Source organism: Myotis lucifugus, unplaced genomic scaffold (genome assembly GCF_000147115.1).
Source record: "Myotis lucifugus unplaced genomic scaffold, Myoluc2.0 scaffold_122, whole genome shotgun sequence".
Taxonomy (NCBI): Eukaryota; Metazoa; Chordata; class Mammalia; order Chiroptera; family Vespertilionidae; genus Myotis; species Myotis lucifugus.
In genome coordinates this window covers 2646857-2667625 of record NW_005871170.1, presented here as the reverse complement: position 1 = coordinate 2667625, position 20769 = coordinate 2646857, and the positions used below count along the sequence as shown (strand labels likewise).

Here is a 20769-nt window from a genome sequence, read left to right as displayed (position 1 = left end):
TTCTCTAAAAACATACTGGTCTCAACTTCTATTTCTGACATATGGTGAGCTCCGTGTTCACAGATACAGCACAAGTAATAATCATAGATTTTTAAAAAATTTTTAAATCAGCTTTTTAAATTAACTTTACTCTTTAGAACACTTTTAAATTTACAGAAAAATTGCAAAGGTAGTACAGAGAGTTTCCATACACACCACCACCAGTTTCCTCTATTAGCATCTTATATCTTACTAGAGGCCCGGTGCGCGAATTTGTGCACTGGTGGGGCCCCTCGCCCTGGCCTGCACCCTCTCGCAATTCAGGACCCCCAGCTACCCCAGTCGGATAGCTGGTTTTGGCCCGATCCTCGCAGGCCTGATCCAGACAGGAGGGAGCCCGATCCCTGCAAGTCCGACTCAGACAATAGGGAGCCTGATCCTGTGCGTTGAGCATCTGTCCCCTGGTGGTCAGTGCGTGTCATAGCGACCGGTCAACCAGTCATTCGGTCATTCAGTTGCTTAGGCTTTATATATATATATATAGAGGGTACATTTGTTACAGTTAATGAACCAATGTTGATATAGCAGTATTAACTAAAGCCCATACTTCATTCGGATTTCCTTAGTGTTTACCTAATGCCCTTTTCTGTCCCAGGATCCCATCCAGGATACCATATTACATTTAGTTGTCATGTCTCTTTAGGCCAGCGGTTCTCAACCTGTGCGTCACGACCCCTTTGGGGGTCGAACGACCCTTTCACAGGGGTCGCCTAAGAACATCGGAAAACACATATATAATTACATATTGTTTTTGTGATTAATCACTATGCTTTAATTATGTTCAATTTGTAACAATGAAAATACATCCTGCACATCAGATATTTACATTACGATTCATAACAGTAGCAACATTACAGTTATGAAGTAGCAACGAAAATAATTTTATGGTTGGGGGTCACCACATGAGGAACTGTATTGAAGGGTGGCGGCATTAGGAAGGTTGAGAACCACTGCTTTAGGCCCCTCATGGTTATGACAGTTTCTCAGACTTGTTTTGGATGACCTTGGCAGTTTTGAGGTGTACTCATCAGGTATTTTGTAGACTCTCTCAATTGAGATCTGTCTAATGTTTTTCTCAAAATTAGACGGGAATTAATGGTTTGGGGAAGAAAGAACACAGAAATAAAGTATCCTTTTCCCCTTGTCATATTAAGGATAATGTACTATCTATATAATTATCACTGCTGGTGCTGACCTTGATCACGTGGACAAGGTAATATTTGTAAGGTTCCTCCACTATACTCTTCCCCCAAACCTTTTCCATACTGATCTCTTTAGGAAGAAGTCACAATGCACAGCCCACACTTAAGAAGTACATGAATTATTTGGAATTCTGCAAGGTAGATTTGTCTATTTTCCCCGTTTAATTTACTCAATCATTCATTTATTTCAGTATGAAACTCATGGATATTTTATTTTATACTCTTGTTTACACTCTAATACTTTTATAACTTATCGATTATAGATTGATAATTTATACTTCTTTAATCTATACTTTTATAATCTACTACTTCTCTATTTTATTGCTCAAATTGTTCCAGCTTTGGCCACTAGAAGCTATTTCTGTCGGTTCCTATGTCCACTTGAAACACTCTCAACAAGATGGGTTTGGTTTTGTTTTAGTACTTCTTTACTTTCTGGCACTATGAGATACTGCGCCCTCATTCTGTATATTTCCTGCCCCAGTTTCAGAATCAGCCATATCTCTAAGGATCCCTGGTTTCTTTTACTAGATGAAGGTCTTAGAAACCAAGATCTAAGTGTAGGTATGCTCATTGCTAATGGAATGTCACTCCTTGTAGACTCTTTTCGCTGACAGATCAAGGAAATATATGTGTGTGTATACTAACCCTTGAATATACATATACATTTATAAATATTCCTACATGCAACCATCTATATCTATATTAAGCTAAACGTGAGTTCATACTGATGTGCTTGATTATTCCCATGCACAGCTGAAGTGGTGGGAAAGTAGGAGAATTCCTTAGAAGCCAGAAATGCAAGAAAGCAGAAATGAGAGATGGCACTTGCCCTGGAGCATATGCCCATTCAGATCACCTAGAGCTTGGGCACCAGACCCAAAGCAGGCTGAGAAAGGGGAAGTGAAATAAATTAGAGACACTGCATAAAACTAAGACATGTCTTGAAGGCAGGACCCTCCTAAACTTCTGAAAGGTAGCACCTCACTAGAGAAAAAAGCCCTCTCTACAGACAAAGACAGTGAGATGTGTACTTATGTGGGTTTTGCCTCTGAGCAGAGAAAGAACATGTACAATGACTCCCCTGAGAATAAGAGTTTGGAGGTCTGAGTTCACAGGCCCTGTATGGGGAAAAATAAAGAAAGAAAGAAAGAAATCCAAAGCAGACATTGCAATGTCAGCGAGCCTGGTTGGGAGAGCCCCCAGGTGCCCTGACAGAAGGAAACGCAAACTCTCAAAAGGCTTGTGCTTTAAATCCAGGTCTCTAGATATTCCCACAGATAAAGTACAACACAGCATGAGCACCCAGTCCAAAAATCACTAAACACGCTTGAAAATAAAACAAATCAATCACAAAGATACATATTATTTGATTCCATTTATGTGAAATAGCCAGAACAGGCCAGTTTATAGAGAGAGAAAGTAGATTAGTGGTTGCCAGGGACTGGTGGAGGAGGACAAGGAGGGAGGTGGGATTTGGGAAGAAGTATAAATTGCTAATGATAACCAGTTTCTTTCGGGGGAGGGGGGACAAAAATATTCTAAAATTAGATTGTGACAATGGTTACACCACCTTGTGAATATACTAAAAGCACTGAATTATACATTTTAGATAGGTGAATTGTAAGGTACAGGATCCTGGAATAGAAAGAGGACATTAATGAAAAAATTGGTGAAATTAAAAAAGTCTGATATTTAATAGTTATGTATCAGTGTTAGTTTTTCAGTTTTGACAAATGCACCATGGCAATGTAAGATGTTAACATTGGAGAAAAATGAGTGAGGCATGTATAAAAAGTCTTTGCACTATCATTACAACTGTTCTACTAAATTATTCCAAAGTAAAAAAGTTTTTTTCTTAATTTTCAACAAATGTGATCCATCTATTATGAAGCAAAGGGTGTCTTTAAAAGATGTACAAGTTGTTTCTGAAAATACTGGGGAGACCCTTGGAATTTTCACTTGAGTGAAAGAGGGTTAATTACAAAATAACACAACAGAGGAACTCTCCAAGACCATCAAGTTCAAGGCCTTGTTCAGGAAATGACATGCATTAGTGGTGTGCCTCATTTATGGTTACATAATCAGCATTTTAAGGTCCCCATTAATGGCCACTCCCTGATCTGTGGCTTTTGCCATCTTTAGTTAACTCTTTAATCAAGTGCATTTTCTTTTGTTTAGCAATCTTCAGTCTAGCTCAGTTTTGGCGAACCTATGACACGCGTGTCAGAGGTGACACGCAAACTCATTTTTTGGTTGATTTTTCTTTGTTAAATGGCATTTAAATATATAAAATAAATATCAAAAATATACATCTTTGTTTTACTATGGTTGCAAATATCAAAAAATTTCTATATGTGACATGGCACCAGAGTTAAGTTAGGGTTTTTCAAAATGCTGACACGCCGAGCTCAAAAGGTTCGCCATCACTGGTCTAGCTTATAACAATTTTTCTTGTTCTTTTTTAACTCCTCCAATTTTTCAAGAAACTGGCAACAGGGAACCAAATCTAGATACATATTACGCTAATAAATGTTTGAGGGTTGCCAAGTACACAAGAAATGACTTTTCAGCTCTTATAAAAAAAAAACAAACCTCGTAAGTGGTCAATTTCTAAGTCGTTTTATAGCCCACTACCTGCCTTCAAAGTCTCTCTGCAAATTCAATTAACTAAGATGGACAGTCATGCCAAAACCGGTTTGGCTCAGTGGATAGAGCGTCGGCCTGCGGACTGAAAGGTCCCAGGTTCGATTCCGGTCAAGAGCATGTACCTGGGTTGTGGGCACATCCCCGGTAGGAGGTGTGCAGGAGGCAGCTAATCGATGTTTCTCTCTCATCGATGTTTCTAACTCTTTATCTCTCTCCCTTCCTCTCTGTAAAAAATCAAATAATATATTTAAAAAAGAAAAAGATGGACAGTCACAATTCATCACATGTGATGAAATAGCGCCCCCCCACCCTAAATCTTGACAAAATGACTTCTTTTAGTTTTACTACATTTTGTCCTTCTTTAAACTAAGATAACAGAACTGGCATTCAGATAAAGACATGTAAAAAGACATTCTAAATACCTCAGTATGAAGATAAATTACACATAAGTCAACTTTGGAAGTTTGGAAACTCAGTAAAGCTAACTATAAAACTGAGGTACAAGTTAACTCAATACAACTGAGATTACAAAAATGAATGTAAGATGGTCTTATGGTAAACTCCATCTCCAGGCCTCCTACGTTAAAAAAAAAAAAAAAATCTTTTTGTCTTTCCCTCCACATTTGCATAAAATTTCTCTCTGAATCTAATTTTATATAAATATTGATTTGCTTCTCTTTTGTAAAATGGCCTGCAGGTAAGTTAACACATTGTTTGGAGAAGAACGGGCAACTGTCTGTTAGAGAAGGAAGTAAAACAGTTCAACTTCCCTGGCACACAACAAACAGAAGCTCTTCTCTACATGCTCTTTCTTCCAAATTCTTAAGGCATTCTTTTTCTTTTTTAAGATTTTTAAATTGATTTTTAGAGTTAGAGGAAGGGAGAGGGAGAGAGAAACATCCATGTGAGAGTGAAACATCGGTTAACTGCCTCCTGCACCCCCCACCCCCCACATGGGGAATCGAGCCTGAAACCCGGGCATGTGCCCTGACCAAGAATCAAACAGCAACCTTTCAGTGCATGGGATGATGACCAACCAACTACACCAGCCAGGGCCTTAAGGCATTCCGACTTTACTCCAATAAGGAGGTAAAAGAAGAGAGAAGACCCATTTGTTAAGTTTTTCCTTTGTTTTTCTTGCCCTAGGTGATGTATCAGTGAAAATATTGCTGTGTAAATTATCTGAAATTTTACTACCTATGTTTTCTTCTAGGATTTTTATAGTTGCATGACCTACATTTAAGTATCTTATCCATTTTGAGTTTATTCTTGTGTAGGGTACAAATTGGTGGTCTAGTTTCATTCTTTTTCATGTACCTAATATTCCCAACACCATTTATGGAAGAGATTATCTTTACTCCATTGTATACTCTTGCCTCCTTTGTCAAATATTAACTGGCCATGTTGGTATGGGTCGATTTCTGGTGCCTCCATTGGTCTATACCAGTGGTCAGCAAACCGCGGCTCATGAGCCACATGCGGCTCTTTGGCCCCTTGAGTGTGGCTCTTCCACAAAATACCACGTGCAGGCACACACATACAGTGCGATTGAAACTTCGTGGCCCATGTGCAGAAGTCGGTTTTCGGTCTGGGCGAGTCTATTTTGAAGAAGTGGCATTAGAACAAGTGGAGGGTGTGGGTCGGTTGGGCGACAGGAGACGCGGCGCAGGCGACCGCGGGATACGCAGTGCGGGGGAGGCGCACTCGATTCATGCCCGAGTTGAGTGAGCCAGTCAGTCAGCAGTCTCATTGTGCAGTGGTTAGTGCTAGTCGCATCCGCAAATCGCACGCGGGTGACGAAAGTACCTACTCGAAGCATAAAGTTACTTGTATTTTTCCAACCAGCTGCAAATCCTACAGGTATTTTTGTCATCAATTTAAGGATTGTAATTCTTTTGTGTTGGTGGCTTTATTATTACAAAATGAAACATTTTTTTAGGCGCCTTGTTTGAGATGGCTACAAAGAAGAAGCAAAGAAAAACGGAAGATGAAAACCGTGAATTTAAAGTTGAATGTACCTACCTATATAGTTTAAGTTTAAAAAAGTTGGCTCTCAAAAGAAATTTCAATCATTGTACTGTTGATATTTGGCTCTGTTGACTGAGTTTGCTGACCACTGGTCTATACGCCTGTTCTTATGCCAGTGCCAGGCTGCTTCAATTATAATGGCTTTGTAGTATAGTTGATATCAGATATGTGATTCCCTCCAACTTTGTTCCTCAAACTAAAAAGCTTCTGCGCAGAAAAAAAAAGTGAAAAGGGAACCTACTATATTGGAAAGCATATTTGCCAATGATACATCTGATAAGAGGTTAATTTCCAAAATATACAGGGAACTCATACAACTCAACACCAGGAAGACAAACAATTCAATTGAAAAATGGGCAAAGGACCTGAATAGACTCTTCTCCAAAGAAGGCATACAGATGGCCAAGAGACATATGAAAAAAAATGCTCAACATCACTAATCATCAGAGAGATGCAAATTAAAACTATAAGGAGGTATGACTTCACACCTGCCAGACTGGCTACCATCAACAAATCAACAAACAAGTGCTGGCAAGGATGTGGAGAAAAGGGAAGCCTGGTGCATTGCTGGTGGGAATGCAGACTGGTGTAGTCACTGTGGAAGACACTAAAGAGGGTCCTCAAAAAATTAAAAATGGAACTACTGTTTGACCCAGCAATGCCACTTCTGGGGATCCTAAGAATCCCTTAACACTAATCACAAAGAATATGCATGGCTATATTCATAGCAACATTATTTACAATAGCTAAGATATAGAAACAGCCCAAGTGCCCATCAATAGATGAGTGGATAAAAAAGCTGTGGTACATTTACACAATGGAATACTATGCGGCTGTAAAAAAGGAGCTCTTAACCCTTTCAGACTATTATGCTAAGCAAAATAAGCCAGCTAGAAAAAGACAAATATCACATGATCTCACTTATATGTGAAATCTAATGAACAAAATAAACTGATGAACAAAATAGATCCAGAGGTATGGAATAGACTGACAGATCTCAGAGGCGGGGAGAGGGTACAGGAAGAGATTAACCAAAGAACATAAATGCATATCCCATGGACACAGACAGTAGTATGGGGAAGGTCTGGGGTGGGGTGGGGTGGGGTTGGGTGGAGGAGGACAAAAAGGGAGGAAATGGGAGATATCTGTAATACTGTGAATAATTAGAGAGAGAGAGAGAGAGAGAGAGAGAGAGAGAGAGAAGATTCCAGAGCTTTCAAGGTCAATTCACTTCAGCCAACATGTACCAAAATGCATTCTGCTTCATTGGAAGAAATAAGAAAGTAAAATACACAGGAACAATCCTTTTAGCTATGTTAGCTTCATCCACTGAAAAGTGGAAAATAAAGTCTTGGTTTGTGGGCTTTACCCTCAAAAAGTGTTTCTCTATCTAAATCAACCCTTCGTGGCTATTGTTGAAGGTCTTGGAATCACAGAATTTAAGAGCTAAATAGGTCAGGAAGAGTATCGTTTCCAGCCTACGGGAATACAGTGCCAAGAATTCTGGAGACCTCGCTAGTGAGAGGCAGAGACATTTTTACCTGAGACACAGGGGATGGGGGAATCTGCCATGTCCTCCTGCCTAAGTCCAGAGTGTACTTAGGCAAAACTGGGAACAAACACCAATCTATGCCTCCCCCAGCTCAGTGTCCCCCCCCCCTCCCATGTGTGCCCTGGTAAGTGGCCCTCACTGCTCTCCAAATCCTGGGATCATTAGCAGAGGAGGCGGTGCCAAGGTGGGAAGACCCCTCCCCAGCCTCGCCCCCACCGCCCCCACCACCAGCAGCACCTTCAGCCTCAGCTTAATTAAGGACAAGGCTGTTGCTGGAAGCACAGAAACAGAACTCTCAGAAAAGGCAGAAAGGAAGTCAAGTGTCACAAGAGCTCTGTGTATGCAGATATGGATCAACCCCTAAGAGACACTGTTATTAAAAAAAAAGAGAGAGAGAGAGAGACAAGGAGTGGAAGCACTTGTGCCAGAAACAGTCAAAAAGATTCCGTGTGCACGCATGCACCGCCCTGGCTCTGAAAGGAGGCCCTGGCTTCCGTGGGAGGGGATCTGGGCAGCGGAAAAGGTGGGTGTGGGGGGACACTGGCCTTGCATTATAGCCCCTTTTCTGCCTTGATTTTGATACATAAGCTACCTACTCAGAAAACTAATTTTTAAACTGTATTTATACAAAATAAAAGCAAAAAAATACTTAGGGTTTTTTTAATTTTTAAGTTAAAATAGATAAATAAATATGTAATATGAATATTAAAACAAAAACAGAGCAAAACCGTGATGTGGGACGGGAGGTTGGGACTAAAGATGTCTCACCCCAGTGACACTCACAGTTAAACCACTTCATGAAATTTCACAAAACGACTTTTGAATTTAGCAACTTCCTGTAAGCCTTAGCAACCTTTTGCTGTATACCTTTGTTTCAAACTGGAGATACAGAATGATGAATGAGACAGAAGGGAGAGGTATGAAGATAAGGGAACAAACCAGTATTTTTTTATTTTCATTACTTGTTTGAAATAAGAATTTAGAACCACTTGAATAGAACCTTTTCAAATGTACCCCTGCTCTTTTTCAACCTAGACTAGAACCTGAGCTCGTATTGTTATTTTGGTAAATAAACCTGAGAATGGAATATTTTAATAGTATGATGGTTGGGAAATCCCCAGCTCTATCAGCCCAGACATATCTTAATTTAACACTTAAAACCACTGTACATTGCCTGGGTGGCTCAGTTGATTGGAGTGTCGACCTGTGCACCAAAAGGTTGTGGGTTCAACTCCTGGTCAGGGTGCATATAGGAGGCAGCTGATCCATGTTTCTCTCTCTCTCCTTTCTTCTCTCTCTAAAGAAAAAATAATAAAAAAAAAAAACAATTAAAAACACACATATTTTCAGGTGAGGATTAAAAAAGAAAAAACCACGTTAATGCTGTTGTGAACTTTCAAAACCATTACTGCAAATCAGATCGATACTACTAATGCATAAAAGATTAACCACTGATAACTTTAAAAAGTTATAAGCAGAGTTACATTACTACAAAGAAGTCAGTAAATATTTACCAAGTACACAGTTTGGGGATAATTAAAAAACACATTACAAATGGGTTAATGAGTTCATCTGTGGCAGGTAGTCATGTTTCTCCGGCCCAAAGGGACAGTGGTCTTTTAGGAAAGCATGTGTTTAACCAGAATAAACTACTTGAAGTTACTTTTCTCACTTATTACTCTCCTTCCTTGTGCTGTCCTGGCAAAACCACAAGAAATTGTCATTAATAAGAATGCAGCAAGCTTTCCCTTTTTCTTGTTTACTGAAATGCTTGCTTAAAATAGAAAGCTTCTGAAAAGCACACAACCAAACACTGTTATTAAATTACACATCCTGGTTTCTGCTGCTACAAAAGACATTTCCAGATTGTATCTCCTTAGATGTAATCTCTTCGTGAACTTTTATTAGTGGAGTTCTGAGGCCATGCTGCACAATCCCAGGAGCACTTGGGTAGATGGCAGCACGTGACTTGACTTTCAGCTGCTCAAGGAAACGTCCACATGTTGTTCACACGAACCTGAGATGGTTCATCCAAAAAATGATACAAATATCTGCACATGTCATTGCCTGTGATATATACATCAACTCCACAAAATGAAAATGGGAATGGAGTACTTAGGACTTAAACAGCCCAAGATTAACATTTAACTATCAGAAATTGGGCCGTGATTTAACTTTCAAATTGGAAATTAGGACCATTCAATCTGAAATGTAGGTTCCAAATAGTGAACAGGCCAAACCAGTTGGTAAAAGGAACTGGCTCCCAATGTTATCTTAACTTAGTCATTCATGCCAAGGGAAAAATGTAAATAAAATCCTATTTCAATCCAACAAACATTAATTTAGTTCCTACCTTGTACCAAACATGCCAAGATGACTAAGATTCACTACCCACAAAGAACGTTCATCTTTTCTCCAGGCTCAGGGTCTTTGTTCAAACAGCTTTCTTCCTAGAATATTCTGCCTGTCTCACCCGCCAGCACCCAGCCACCTTCTCCTTCTCCTTTAAAAGCAGCAGCTCCCAGGAAGTCTTCCTGGCACCCTCTCAGGACAAGCCCATTGGAGCAGAGGCCATGTCCTTGGGCAATGGCATGGGCACAGGTCCCCTGCTTAAACCTCACAGATGCCCCTAGAGCAGCGGTTCTCAACCTGTGGGTCACGACCCCTTTGCGGTCGAATGACCCTTTCACAGGGGTTGCCTAAGACCACCCTGCATATCAGATATTTACATTATGATTCATAACAGTAGCAACATTACAGTTATGAAGTAGCAACGAAAATAATTTTATGGTTTGGTCACAACATGAGGAACTGTATTTAAAGGGCCAGAAGGTTGAGAACCACTGCCCTAGAGCATCAAGTACATATATTACCAAGTTTACAAGTAACAGTAGTAACAAGTGTTCACAGGTCTGTCTCCCAGAAGGCTCAGATCCTCACTAATCTCTGTATCCTGTTCTAGCCCAGTGTTTGGCATATGGTGCTCGATAAGCTAATACAGCCCTGTGCCGCTTACCGACAGGGCTCCATTCTGGGAAATGCGTCGTTAGGTGATGTTGTCATTGTGCTCACACCACAGAGTGCACTTACACAAGCATGGACGGTATAGCCTACTACACACTCAGCCTACATGGTACAGTCTATTGCTCCTAGGCCAGTGATTCCCAAAGTGGGCGCTACCGCCCCCTGGTGGGCGCTGCAGCGATCCAGGGGGGCGGTGATGGCCACAGGTGCATTTGTTTTAACTTTTTTTGTATTACCTTTCTGTTCTGAGTTCAATAAATAGTTTCATAATTTCAAACTCCAATGTTTCTAATTTACACCTTTCTTTACTATATTTTACGAAAAAGGTAGAAACATTAATACATATATCTTTCTGTTTAATTGCTATTAAAATTTTTTAAAAAATTAATTTCCAGGGGGCGCTGAGTAATATTTTTTCTGGAAAGGGGGCGGTAGGCCAAATAAGTTTGGGAACCACTGTCCTAGGCTATAAACCTGTACCGCATGTTATGGTGCAAAACAACACAAGATTAAATCAAGCACAAGAAAAATGATGCAAATTAAGAGATGCGATAAACATGAGATGGATGAAGCACACTGTGCTACAGCAAACTTCTGTTTTACAAGTAAAAAGAGTTCACTTTAAACTAACAATAAAAAGTATAGTGTAGCAAATATGTAAACCAGTAACAGTTGTTTATATCATGATCAAGTAGTACGCACTGTACCTACTCGTACGCACTATACCTGCATCCAACTGGTAGTGCAGGCTTGTTTACACCAGCATCCCCACAAACCCTTGAGGAATGCACTACACTCTGAAGTCACAATGGCTACAAAGTCATTAGCCCAAAGGAATTTTCAAGCTTCATTATAATCTTACTAGAGGCCCAGTGCACAAATTTGTGCACGGGTGGGGTACCTCAGCCTGGCAGGAGATCGGGCCGATCAGGGCCGGCCGGCTGGGGAGGAATCGAGGGAGGGCTCTAGGGCATGTCCGGCCCTCTCGTCCAGTCCCGATTGGCTGGACCCCATCAGCAATCTAACCTACCAGTAGGAGTATCTGCATCTTGGTGGTTAGTGCGCATCACAGCAACTGGTCGAGTGGTCAGACACTTAGCATATTATACTTTTATTATATAGGATGGGACCACAGTCATTGACCGAAAAGTTGGTATATGGCACATGACTATGGATGAGATAGATAACATATGCAGAGCAGTTAGCAGCATAAGCATTCAGTACAGAAGTTCTGGCATCATTAAGCCAGATGGGAAACTAAGGCCAAGTTTGAAGAGCAGCTCTTATTCTACAACGGGAAGGCTAAGCTCCAGGACCCAGAGGCCTCTCCTTGAAATGCCAGGAAGTAAGTGGTCACACCTCCACTCTCTCGGCCCAATTACTGTCAAATGAAGCTACCAGACTGTCACACCAGCCAGGCTGGACCCACCCAGAGTCCCCTAGAATGGAGACTGCTCACCTCCAGTTTTGTGTACAGAGCTAACTAATGGATGATCCCCAACTCCACCAGCCCTGTCCTCTTAAGTCTGTGGAATTGGGGGTTTATACCTCACAGTATTGCCCTGAACATACCTAACCCTTTGATGTCCCTCAACCTTGAAACAGCAACCTCTTTAGAACCACAAGGAACCTCCCACCACACTTTTGTGTGGCCCCAGGAAAGACCAAAATGCTCAGGGTTAGTCACTAGTCTTATCAGATCTCTGGGGCCCTACCTGCCTAGAACCTCCCACTCATGCACACCCTCATGCCCAGCAAGCAAGTTCCACTTCTCAACTTGCAGCCATGTGCTGCTCCTGACTTCCTCCTGCCCCCTCCTCCGTGGTGGCTCCTCTTCCCTCCTTCCCACTGCTGACCTGCTCTTCGCCCTCCCTCTGCTCCATCCAAAACTTCAGTCTTCCCAGCTCTCTCCTTCCACTCTCAGCCTTGCAAGAGAACTGTTTGCCTCAAAGCATTTTCTTTCTCATTTTACCACTACAATGGGGGTAGAGGGAGTGAGTGGGGTAAGTAGAAAGAAGAAAATCACTGCTTTTCCAGGTTCCTCATTGCTGCTTTGAACCATTTTTCTTCCATCATCCTTATACAAGACCTGTCCTCCCCTCAGATCCCACCCAGACTCCTTACGTTAAATGAGCTGCAGCCTGCAGAGCAGCTGGCTGAGTGCCTGGTAGCAGAGCAAGTCATACCCTCTCGGGTCCTTACACGGTAGAATCCATCAACCTGCACCATCCTGGGGAGCTGGGGTCCTACGTTGTCTTTTTCCCCTCACATCCCTGAATTCAACTTGGAAGCTTCACTGTTTAAGAGAACAATCCGTCCAACCCCCAGTTCCTTGACTAAACCAAACTGACTTGTACCCCAGGTCCCACATCCACACCCTGACTTTCATCATCGCCCAGAAAAGCTTCACTGAGAATCTTCAACTGCAACATCCCAGCCCCCAGCTCTCTCACTTCTGCTGCACCTGCTCCTCCAAGTTCCTCCATCTCTGGATGTTTCTCTTCTCACTTTCATCACTTCCAACTACTTGTCAGCATCTTTCAACACCCTTACTCCTTAGCTTTCCAACAACCTTCTCTGGAAATCGCCAACTACCTGTTTTACTTCTGCTCCTGAAAGGAGCTGCTGAACGAGAAAAGTCACATATTGACACAAATCCGTGCCTCTAAAAATCTAGAATTTTCAGTAGGTTGATGACCCTGCAGCCACCCATAAATTGCCTCTGGTCAGTTCTTTCTCCACCCGCCCATAAAGATCACTTTACATCTTCACTCATCCTCAAAACTGGTAGCAGCGGCTCTAAACTTCAGAGACTCACTGGGGAGCCCCTCCACCCTGATATTCAGACTCATTAGGCCTGGAACTGATCCCAAACACACACATGGCAAGAGATTCTGATGAACAATAGTCCATACATGAAATTTCGAAAACAAAAATTAGTCTACAGCAGGGTCTGCAAACTGGCCCTTGGGTCAAATCCAGCCTGCTGCCTGTTTTTGTGTGGCCTGCATACAAAAATTGTGTTTTACATTTTTTAAACGGTTAAAATAAAACGAATGAAGAAAATTCCACAACACCTGAAAATTAGATGAAGTTCAAATTCCAGGGTTCATACATAGTTTCCTGAGAACACAGCCACTCCCAATTATTTACACCTTACCTATGGCTGCTTTCATGCTATCATGACAGAGTTGAGTCATTGTGACGAAGACTGTATGGCCTGCAAAGCCGAAAATATTTACTATCTAGCCTTTATAGCAAGTTTGGCGACCCCTGGTCTGCAGCGTTTCAGCTTCCTGGTGAGGTGACTCCTGCTTACTCCTCCCACCGAGAGACCTGCACTCCACACAACTGCAGCCCACCATGCACTTCAGTGGGCGCACAGTTCCTTGAATGAAGCACACATTTGACACGCCATACCTCTGCACGTGCTGTTCTTTCTCAACACTCCGCCTCACAAATTTTTCTTCTTCCTTCAAGACCCAATGCTGCCCCTCCTCACCTGAGAGATCAGGATTTTAAAAAGATTCCCAGGTGATTCTAATGTGCAGCCAAGGTTGAGAACCACTGGTCTACTTCAATGGCTCTCAAACTTTCCGGCACATCAGCACCCACTGGAGGGCTCATTACATCACCTGTGGCTGAGCCCGTCCCCAGAGCAGCAAATGGGGGCACTAGGCAAAGAATGTACGTACATTTCTAACAAGTTTCCAGGCTGCTGCTGCTGCTGGTGGTCCAGGTACCACACAGGAGCAACACTGGTTGATGTATGTGTCCCTGACCCAACAATGAGTTTTTTGAGAATGGGGCCTATTTTATTCATATTTGAATCATCACAGCCTAGCACAGCTCCGGGAATTCCTGGAACACAGTTGAAACTTAATACATGTTGTTTGTCCCTTAACTGAATTATTTTCCTCCTGTAAGCTAATCATTTTCATTATCAAACAGTCAAGGGGAAATTAAGAGGGAAGAGGAGATCTGACTTTGCAGGAACTACTGAGGCCAGAAAAGAAAAATAAAGTGGCTCTCTGCGAGAGTGATTTCCGTGCCTGCCATACACATCCTGAGCTGGGGCGAACAGAGAGCCCTGGGTGAAGTCAGAACCCCACGGGTACAGCCTAGAGGCAGTGTCATTGGGGGATGGAGGGGAGAAGTTAGGTGCAGGACCCTTCCTCCCACAAAGGCCAATCTCCTGTCCACTTTAAACACAAGGCTCTACAGAATGAAGTTTCATAATAGACATCAGCAGCACTGGCATATATTGCTACTAATGATAAACATTTATTGGGCACCTATTATTTCCTTGGAATACAAGAAGGGATAAAACCTCCACCTCCAAGAGACTTTAAATTAGTTTGAAATTCAGCATATAAATGCAGCAAGATAACTAACAATATCAGGTCACATTTACTAAATGTCAGAGGTAAACAGTAAGTTCTTCAGACGTCCTATGTGACCTAGGGCTTTCCCTTCTCTGTTCCACCAAGGCTCCATCTACAAACCTCCATCTACAAACTTCCATGGGCACCCCACAGGCCTGTGAGCACACCGCGCTTGTATACTCCTATGGGTCCTTTGTCTCCTCTGGTATATCAACTCCTCCCAGACAGGGAAAATCTTGACTTTTTTCATCTTTGGGTTCTACAACCTGGCCAGGTACGTGGCACTAATAGCGTTAAATAAATATTTAATTGATTTAATAATGACTGTGGAATGTGAGCTGATCTTTTAAGGAAGGGCAAACCAGAGATAAGAAGTGAAGGCTGGGCTTTCCAAGAATGAGCAAGGGAACCAAGTGGGTGATTAGAAATTGCAGGCAGGTAAAGAAACCTTGTGGTCACAGCCCTACCCTCTACCCCATTCCTGAAATTATCAACTCCCTGCTGGCATCACCCTCAGTCCAGAGCACCGGGTTTTCAGAGCTGGTCTTCCTTCATCCAGCCTTTTGAACTGTAACACCCAGCTTACGTTGATAGTCCTAAACCTTTGCTGCTTTGATTTCAATATCATTTCCTGGTCTATTTTTCCCTTGTTCCTGTTTCTGCTGATTAAATTGGGAAGGGAGGAAAGAAGAAAGGAAGGAAAGAAGGAAGGAAGGGAAGGAGGAAGGAAGGAGTAAACAAACAGACAAACCCAAATAATCCTAATTTAACACTGAATTGATACTTTATGCAAACACAAAATGTGGGAGTGCCAGTCAGTAAAAATAGCCTTGGCACGGGGAGTTACCCCCACCCACCAAAGTGGAAATTCCTTAAAATGAGGAGACAGCTTCTCAGCTTTCACAGCTCCTAGGACATGACCATGCACCATACAAATTAACAACGTCCATATCACGTCCATCTGGTAGCTGAGTCCACCTTGAAGACTTAGAAGGCTTTGGTCAAAGTCAGGTCATGTCACACCCCGCAACCAAAACAAAGTGGACAGGACTTGAGCAGATGATTCAAACAAGAAGTAAAACAAAACACTCCTCCTCCACTCCTCAAGTCCCCTGAAATGGGAAAGAAAAGCTGTTACCTGACTTATCTTGGGTAGGGGAAGGTTTCTATCTGAAAAATCCTACTAATTCCCAGAGCTCCGTATTTGCTGGACAGACAGGGACTCACTATTGAGAAATGCAACTTTCCACAAGCTCGTCCTGAGGTACCTGTGGAGGCCCCTACGTCATCACCCATTTCCTGTGCTCGATCTGAAGTGCTGTGATTTCACATTTCACATCTTTAAGGGGATATCAGACTAATTAAAGTCCCTGGGAACTAAAACCACAGATTTTTTTCCTCAATATGGTCACAAGTGAACACAGGCTTCCCCCAGGAGTTAACAGAACAGGTAAATGGAAGAATCAGAAAAAGATAGTAAAACAGGTTTTCACTCACATACTAGAATGGTAAACAGATATTTCAGTTTTTGCAAAAAGTAAAAATAAACTACTTGACAAAGGGACACCCAGAAGCCAAGAAGTTCTCAGAAGTTCATTCAATTCAGAAATGATGAATGTATGTGAAATGCTAAGACAGTCATTGGGGAAGACACATTCAGTGTCTTTAAGGGGCATATGAAGAACAATTTGGGTAACTTGAGGTATAAGTCTTATCATTTTTAGCATATCGCAGGCCAATAAAGAGTCACTCTCAACCAGCCAGCATGGTTCTGGGTTGAGTGTCAACCTATAAACCAGGAGGTCACGGTTCGATTCCAGTCAGGGCACATGCCCAGGTTGTGGGCTCTATCCTCAGTGTGGGGCATGCAGGAGGCAGCCAATGATTCTCTCTAATCATTGATGTTTCTATCTCTCTCTCCCTCTCCCTTCCTCTCTGAAATCAAAAAAACATATACTTTTTTAAAAAGTCACTCTTCAAAGCAACAGGAGCAAACATTTATCAAGGACTGTGCTCTTGGATTGCCCTCCAGATCTGGCTCTCCCTTTTTCTGCCCCATTCTGTGCCCTGGGAGGAGCCCCTGCAGACCCAGGTCAGCCACCTTTGGGTGGGGTCTGACCACTGAAGAGCACTGGCAATAAATGGAAGGGCTGTGGGGTGGAGGGCTGAGAGGGCTGAGGTTCTCTCTCGCTGCTTCCCCCACCCCATCCTGGCAGGTGCAGCTCTCACTGGGCAGCAGCAAATTAATGAGGAAAAATGGAAGAATCAAAAAAGATAATAGAAGAGTTTTTTCATTCAAACTTCCTTCACTTTCTCCTTCAGCTCCCAGGTCTTGGTACCTGAACATCATTTGCCAGTTCCCTTAATCCTGCCCACACCCCTCTAAGTAGTTCATTAAAGTTTCTTCATTGCAGCCCACTGAGTTGAATTTTGTTTCCTGCCAGCACTGTGCTTGACACGAGGACCTTCCTAACTTTTATATTTATATAAAAAACTTTATATCTACATAAAGTGTCTCAACTGCAAAATGTAGGTCTTAATGCCACCTCCCATTTCACACATGAGGATGCTGAGACTCTGAAAGGGTAGAGTGCCAGTCGTGGTCACACAGGAAGTCTGCTGGCAGAGCAGGAATTACACCCTGGCCAGTCCGACATCTAAGATCTTAAAAAGCTCTTGAAAGTGGGAGGGAGAAACACTCTCAAGCTGCCTTACAGCCTCAAATCACGTTATTCATGGTTTGGGATTTCTCCCTGGGTCTAAAATGAGCTAGTTGGGGCATCGCCTTACAAGTGCTTCTCCCACCAAGAGGCATTCAGATGTGAGCCTGCGGGAGGGTGGAGGGGCTGTCCTAAGATGGAAGAGTTCACAGGTGCTTCCCTCCTTGCCCATCGCCCCACACCCTTCTTTCCGTTCACCCCAGAAATCCTTAAACATCATAAGGCTCTTTTATAAACTAAAAACAGGGTTCTTTATGACAGAGACCCCAGGATATTTGGAGAGGGGGGTGGGTGCAGTTAAAAAGCATTTAATAACATCATACTAGCTCCTCTCGCTAGGTTCCCGTTAAGTGTATCTCTATTCAGTGTATCTCTATTCGTACATAGGCCTGGCTGGATTCCTCTCTCTAGCTGTGCAGGGTAGCTTAAAACAAGAACTCCTACCATTTGCAATAGCATGGATGGAGCTGGAGAGCATTATGCTAAGTGAAATAAGTCAGTCAGAGAAAGATAAATATCACATGCTCTCACTCATTTGTGGATTATAATGAACAACATAAACCGATGAACAAAAACAGATGTAGAGACAGAGAAGCATCGATCAGATGCTCAGAACTCAGAGAGAAGGTAGGGGAGGGTGGAGGTGAGGGGAAGAGATAACCAAAGGACTTGTATGCATGCATATAAGCATAAGCGATGGATGTGGACAACAGGGGGTGAGGGTGAGGGCAGGATTGGGGGGATGAGGGGACATTGGGGGGATAAGGACACATTTGTAATATATTAATCAATAAAGGGAAAAAAATAAATAAAAATAAATTCTGACCTGTATGCATGCATATTAGCATAACCAATGGACACAGACACTGGGGCGGTGGGGGCTTGCCCTTGGGGGTGGACAGGGTGGGGGGGGGCGGTCAATGGAGGGGAGAAGGAAACATGTAAAACTTTAGAAAATAAAAAAAATACTAAAAATAAGAAGTAAATAAAATAAATTCTGAAGGGGCATGGGGAGCAAGTACAAAATGAACTCCCCTTAAGGATTTAGCTATGGGTTACAATCATTTCAGGGCTAAAGACTGCTGTTATTTCTGCCTTTGCCTACGTCCCTGGGTCTCTCCCACCCTCAGTACACACGGAAAAGTAACTTACAAAAGCAGGAGTTAGGATTCCATACCTCTCCCCAGATCTTAACTCACTGGATCAGTTGGATTTTGCAACTGATAAGAAGGCACTGTGAGATCAGGTGGGTTCTGAATCAGATCCCCAGAGGGAACCCTGTGGAAGGGCAGCTCAATAGAGTATCTGAGTAAGGCCCCTGGCTCTCACTTCCTCCTTGCTCAAAGAATGAGTAGAAAGGGCAGCAGGTGTGCTCTTGCTTGAAGCAAAAAAAAGATCACAAGTGAAAGGCAGAGGAAGAAACCTGGGCCAAAACTCAGCATGAAACAGAACAGGCAGGAGTGCAAGGGGCCCTCCTCCAGCAGCCCCACCCGATTCCTTGTAAATCAACACACGCTGTTGACTCAATTCTAAATCCACGGTGCATCCAGCCTGCGGCACCTAAGGCAGACCTGAAAATGAGTAAGGCAGTCTCAACGCCCGGGAAGATTTCTCACCAGGAATTGCTGTTCTTTATTGCCATTTTCAGTTTTAATGGTAGCAGTACGGGACAGTCCAGGTAACTTCAACAGCGCCGCTCTTCTTCCACTCACCTGTCCTACTGGGGAGCCTGGACCCTTCGCCTGGGGAAACCAGGGCTGTGTCCCTCCTCCCTCTCCATGGACATCACACGTGGTACAAAATAATAGTCATCCCGATTTAACAAGTCTCACTGCTGAAGTTTAAAACCCAGGTCTCTCATTCAAAAGCTGTGGGCTATAGCCTCTCAATTAATCAGGTGTATTTTTATGGAGGGTCCTCTACATTCAAAATAATGACTTGACTCCGCTGATGGAAGAAGCAGCTGATTCAGCTCTCAGAAGACTTTAGAACTTGGTACCAGAAAACGGAGCAACCCAAAACTTTAAATTTAAAAAGAAAAAGTTATTTCGAACCTGTCGTGCAGGGAATATAATGTTTTTTTCACACTTGCCGTAGAAAAACAAACTCAAAACACTGCCCACCTGTCCAGTTCAGCTAGAAACTCTGCTATGGGGGCGGGGACCGAGGGGGCTAGCATTTGCCCCGCAGGCTCCACGCCCGCACTGGCTGGGGAGGGGTCTGCGCCCCGCGCCGCACTCACCTGGTCCAGCGGGATGCCCAGGAGCTGGCTAAGCGGGTGCAGGCAGGTGGAGCCCGTGGTGCGGTAGGAGAGGCTGGACGGCGGCTGGGCTGCCATCCCGCATCTTCGGGAGGCGGCTGCCCCGACCCCGGCACGCTACCCGCTACTCCGCGTCCTCCCGCCCGTGCGCTCGTCGGTGACTGTCCCGAGCGGCTAGCGACCGACTCCCTCCCAGGGACCTAGCGGCAAGGCCGAGGGACTGCCACTCCCGGGGCGCAAACTTAGTGTGGGCGCTGCGGCCAGGGCGCCGTGGGAGGGCTGTGCCGAGCGCGCGGCTTCCCGCTCCCTCCTCTCGGCGCCCATTGGCCGGGCCGCTGGGACAGCCCAGGAGGAGGGAGGGAGCAGGAAAAGTGGGGACTAGGAGTCCGGCCCCCAGCGCCGCCTGGCCCGCCCAGCCCAGCCTCGACCCAGGCCGCCGGGAGTGGAAAAGTGATGCCAGCGGGCGGGCTGGTGGCGCGCGGCCCAGGGGGCTGGAGGCGCCTCTCCTCCTCCCCGCAGCTCGCCGTCCCGTCGTCTCCCCGCCACACGACAGGACCTCCACCCGGATCACCCGGGCGGGCGCCTTTCTGCCCCACCCTATTTACGCACTCACCCCCCCTCCTCCCTGTCCTAGCGCCAGCTAAGATTTCCTGCGCTTTCCTTTGGAGCTTTCTCCCTCGCAGTCCCTACTGCAAAGGGTTAATATGCCGGTGGCTGGAGCCCAAGGAGAACCCCTTGGTGCTAGCCATCGCCCCAGCACCCAGACTCCCCTCTGTCTTGAGTTTCATCACCAACAAACTGCCCAAAACTGCAAATGGCCAGGCCAGAATTTCTCAACCCATGTCCCCTGTCATGGAGCAAAAGCAGTTCCTATCACTAATCCTTGTCCCCTTGGACATTTTAAAGGAGG

The 20769-nt window shown here is 43.9% G+C and overlaps 1 protein-coding gene across 3 annotated transcripts in view; it reads right to left on the bottom strand.

The window, feature by feature from the left end:
- Positions 1-20141, bottom strand: part of MBOAT1 (membrane bound O-acyltransferase domain containing 1) — a 105204-nt gene extending 85063 nt beyond the window's left edge. Inside the window, exon 1 of one of the 3 annotated variants that reach the window (XM_014460029.2) lies at positions 19842-20141. In XM_014460029.2, the coding sequence (XP_014315515.1) occupies positions 19842-19937 (96 nt within the window). In that variant the 5' untranslated portion in view covers positions 19938-20141. The remainder of the gene's footprint in view (positions 1-19841) is intronic. The other 2 variants (XM_006093749.3, XM_014460030.2) reach the window with 2 other exon arrangements.
- Positions 20142-20769: the final 628 nt, after the last annotated feature.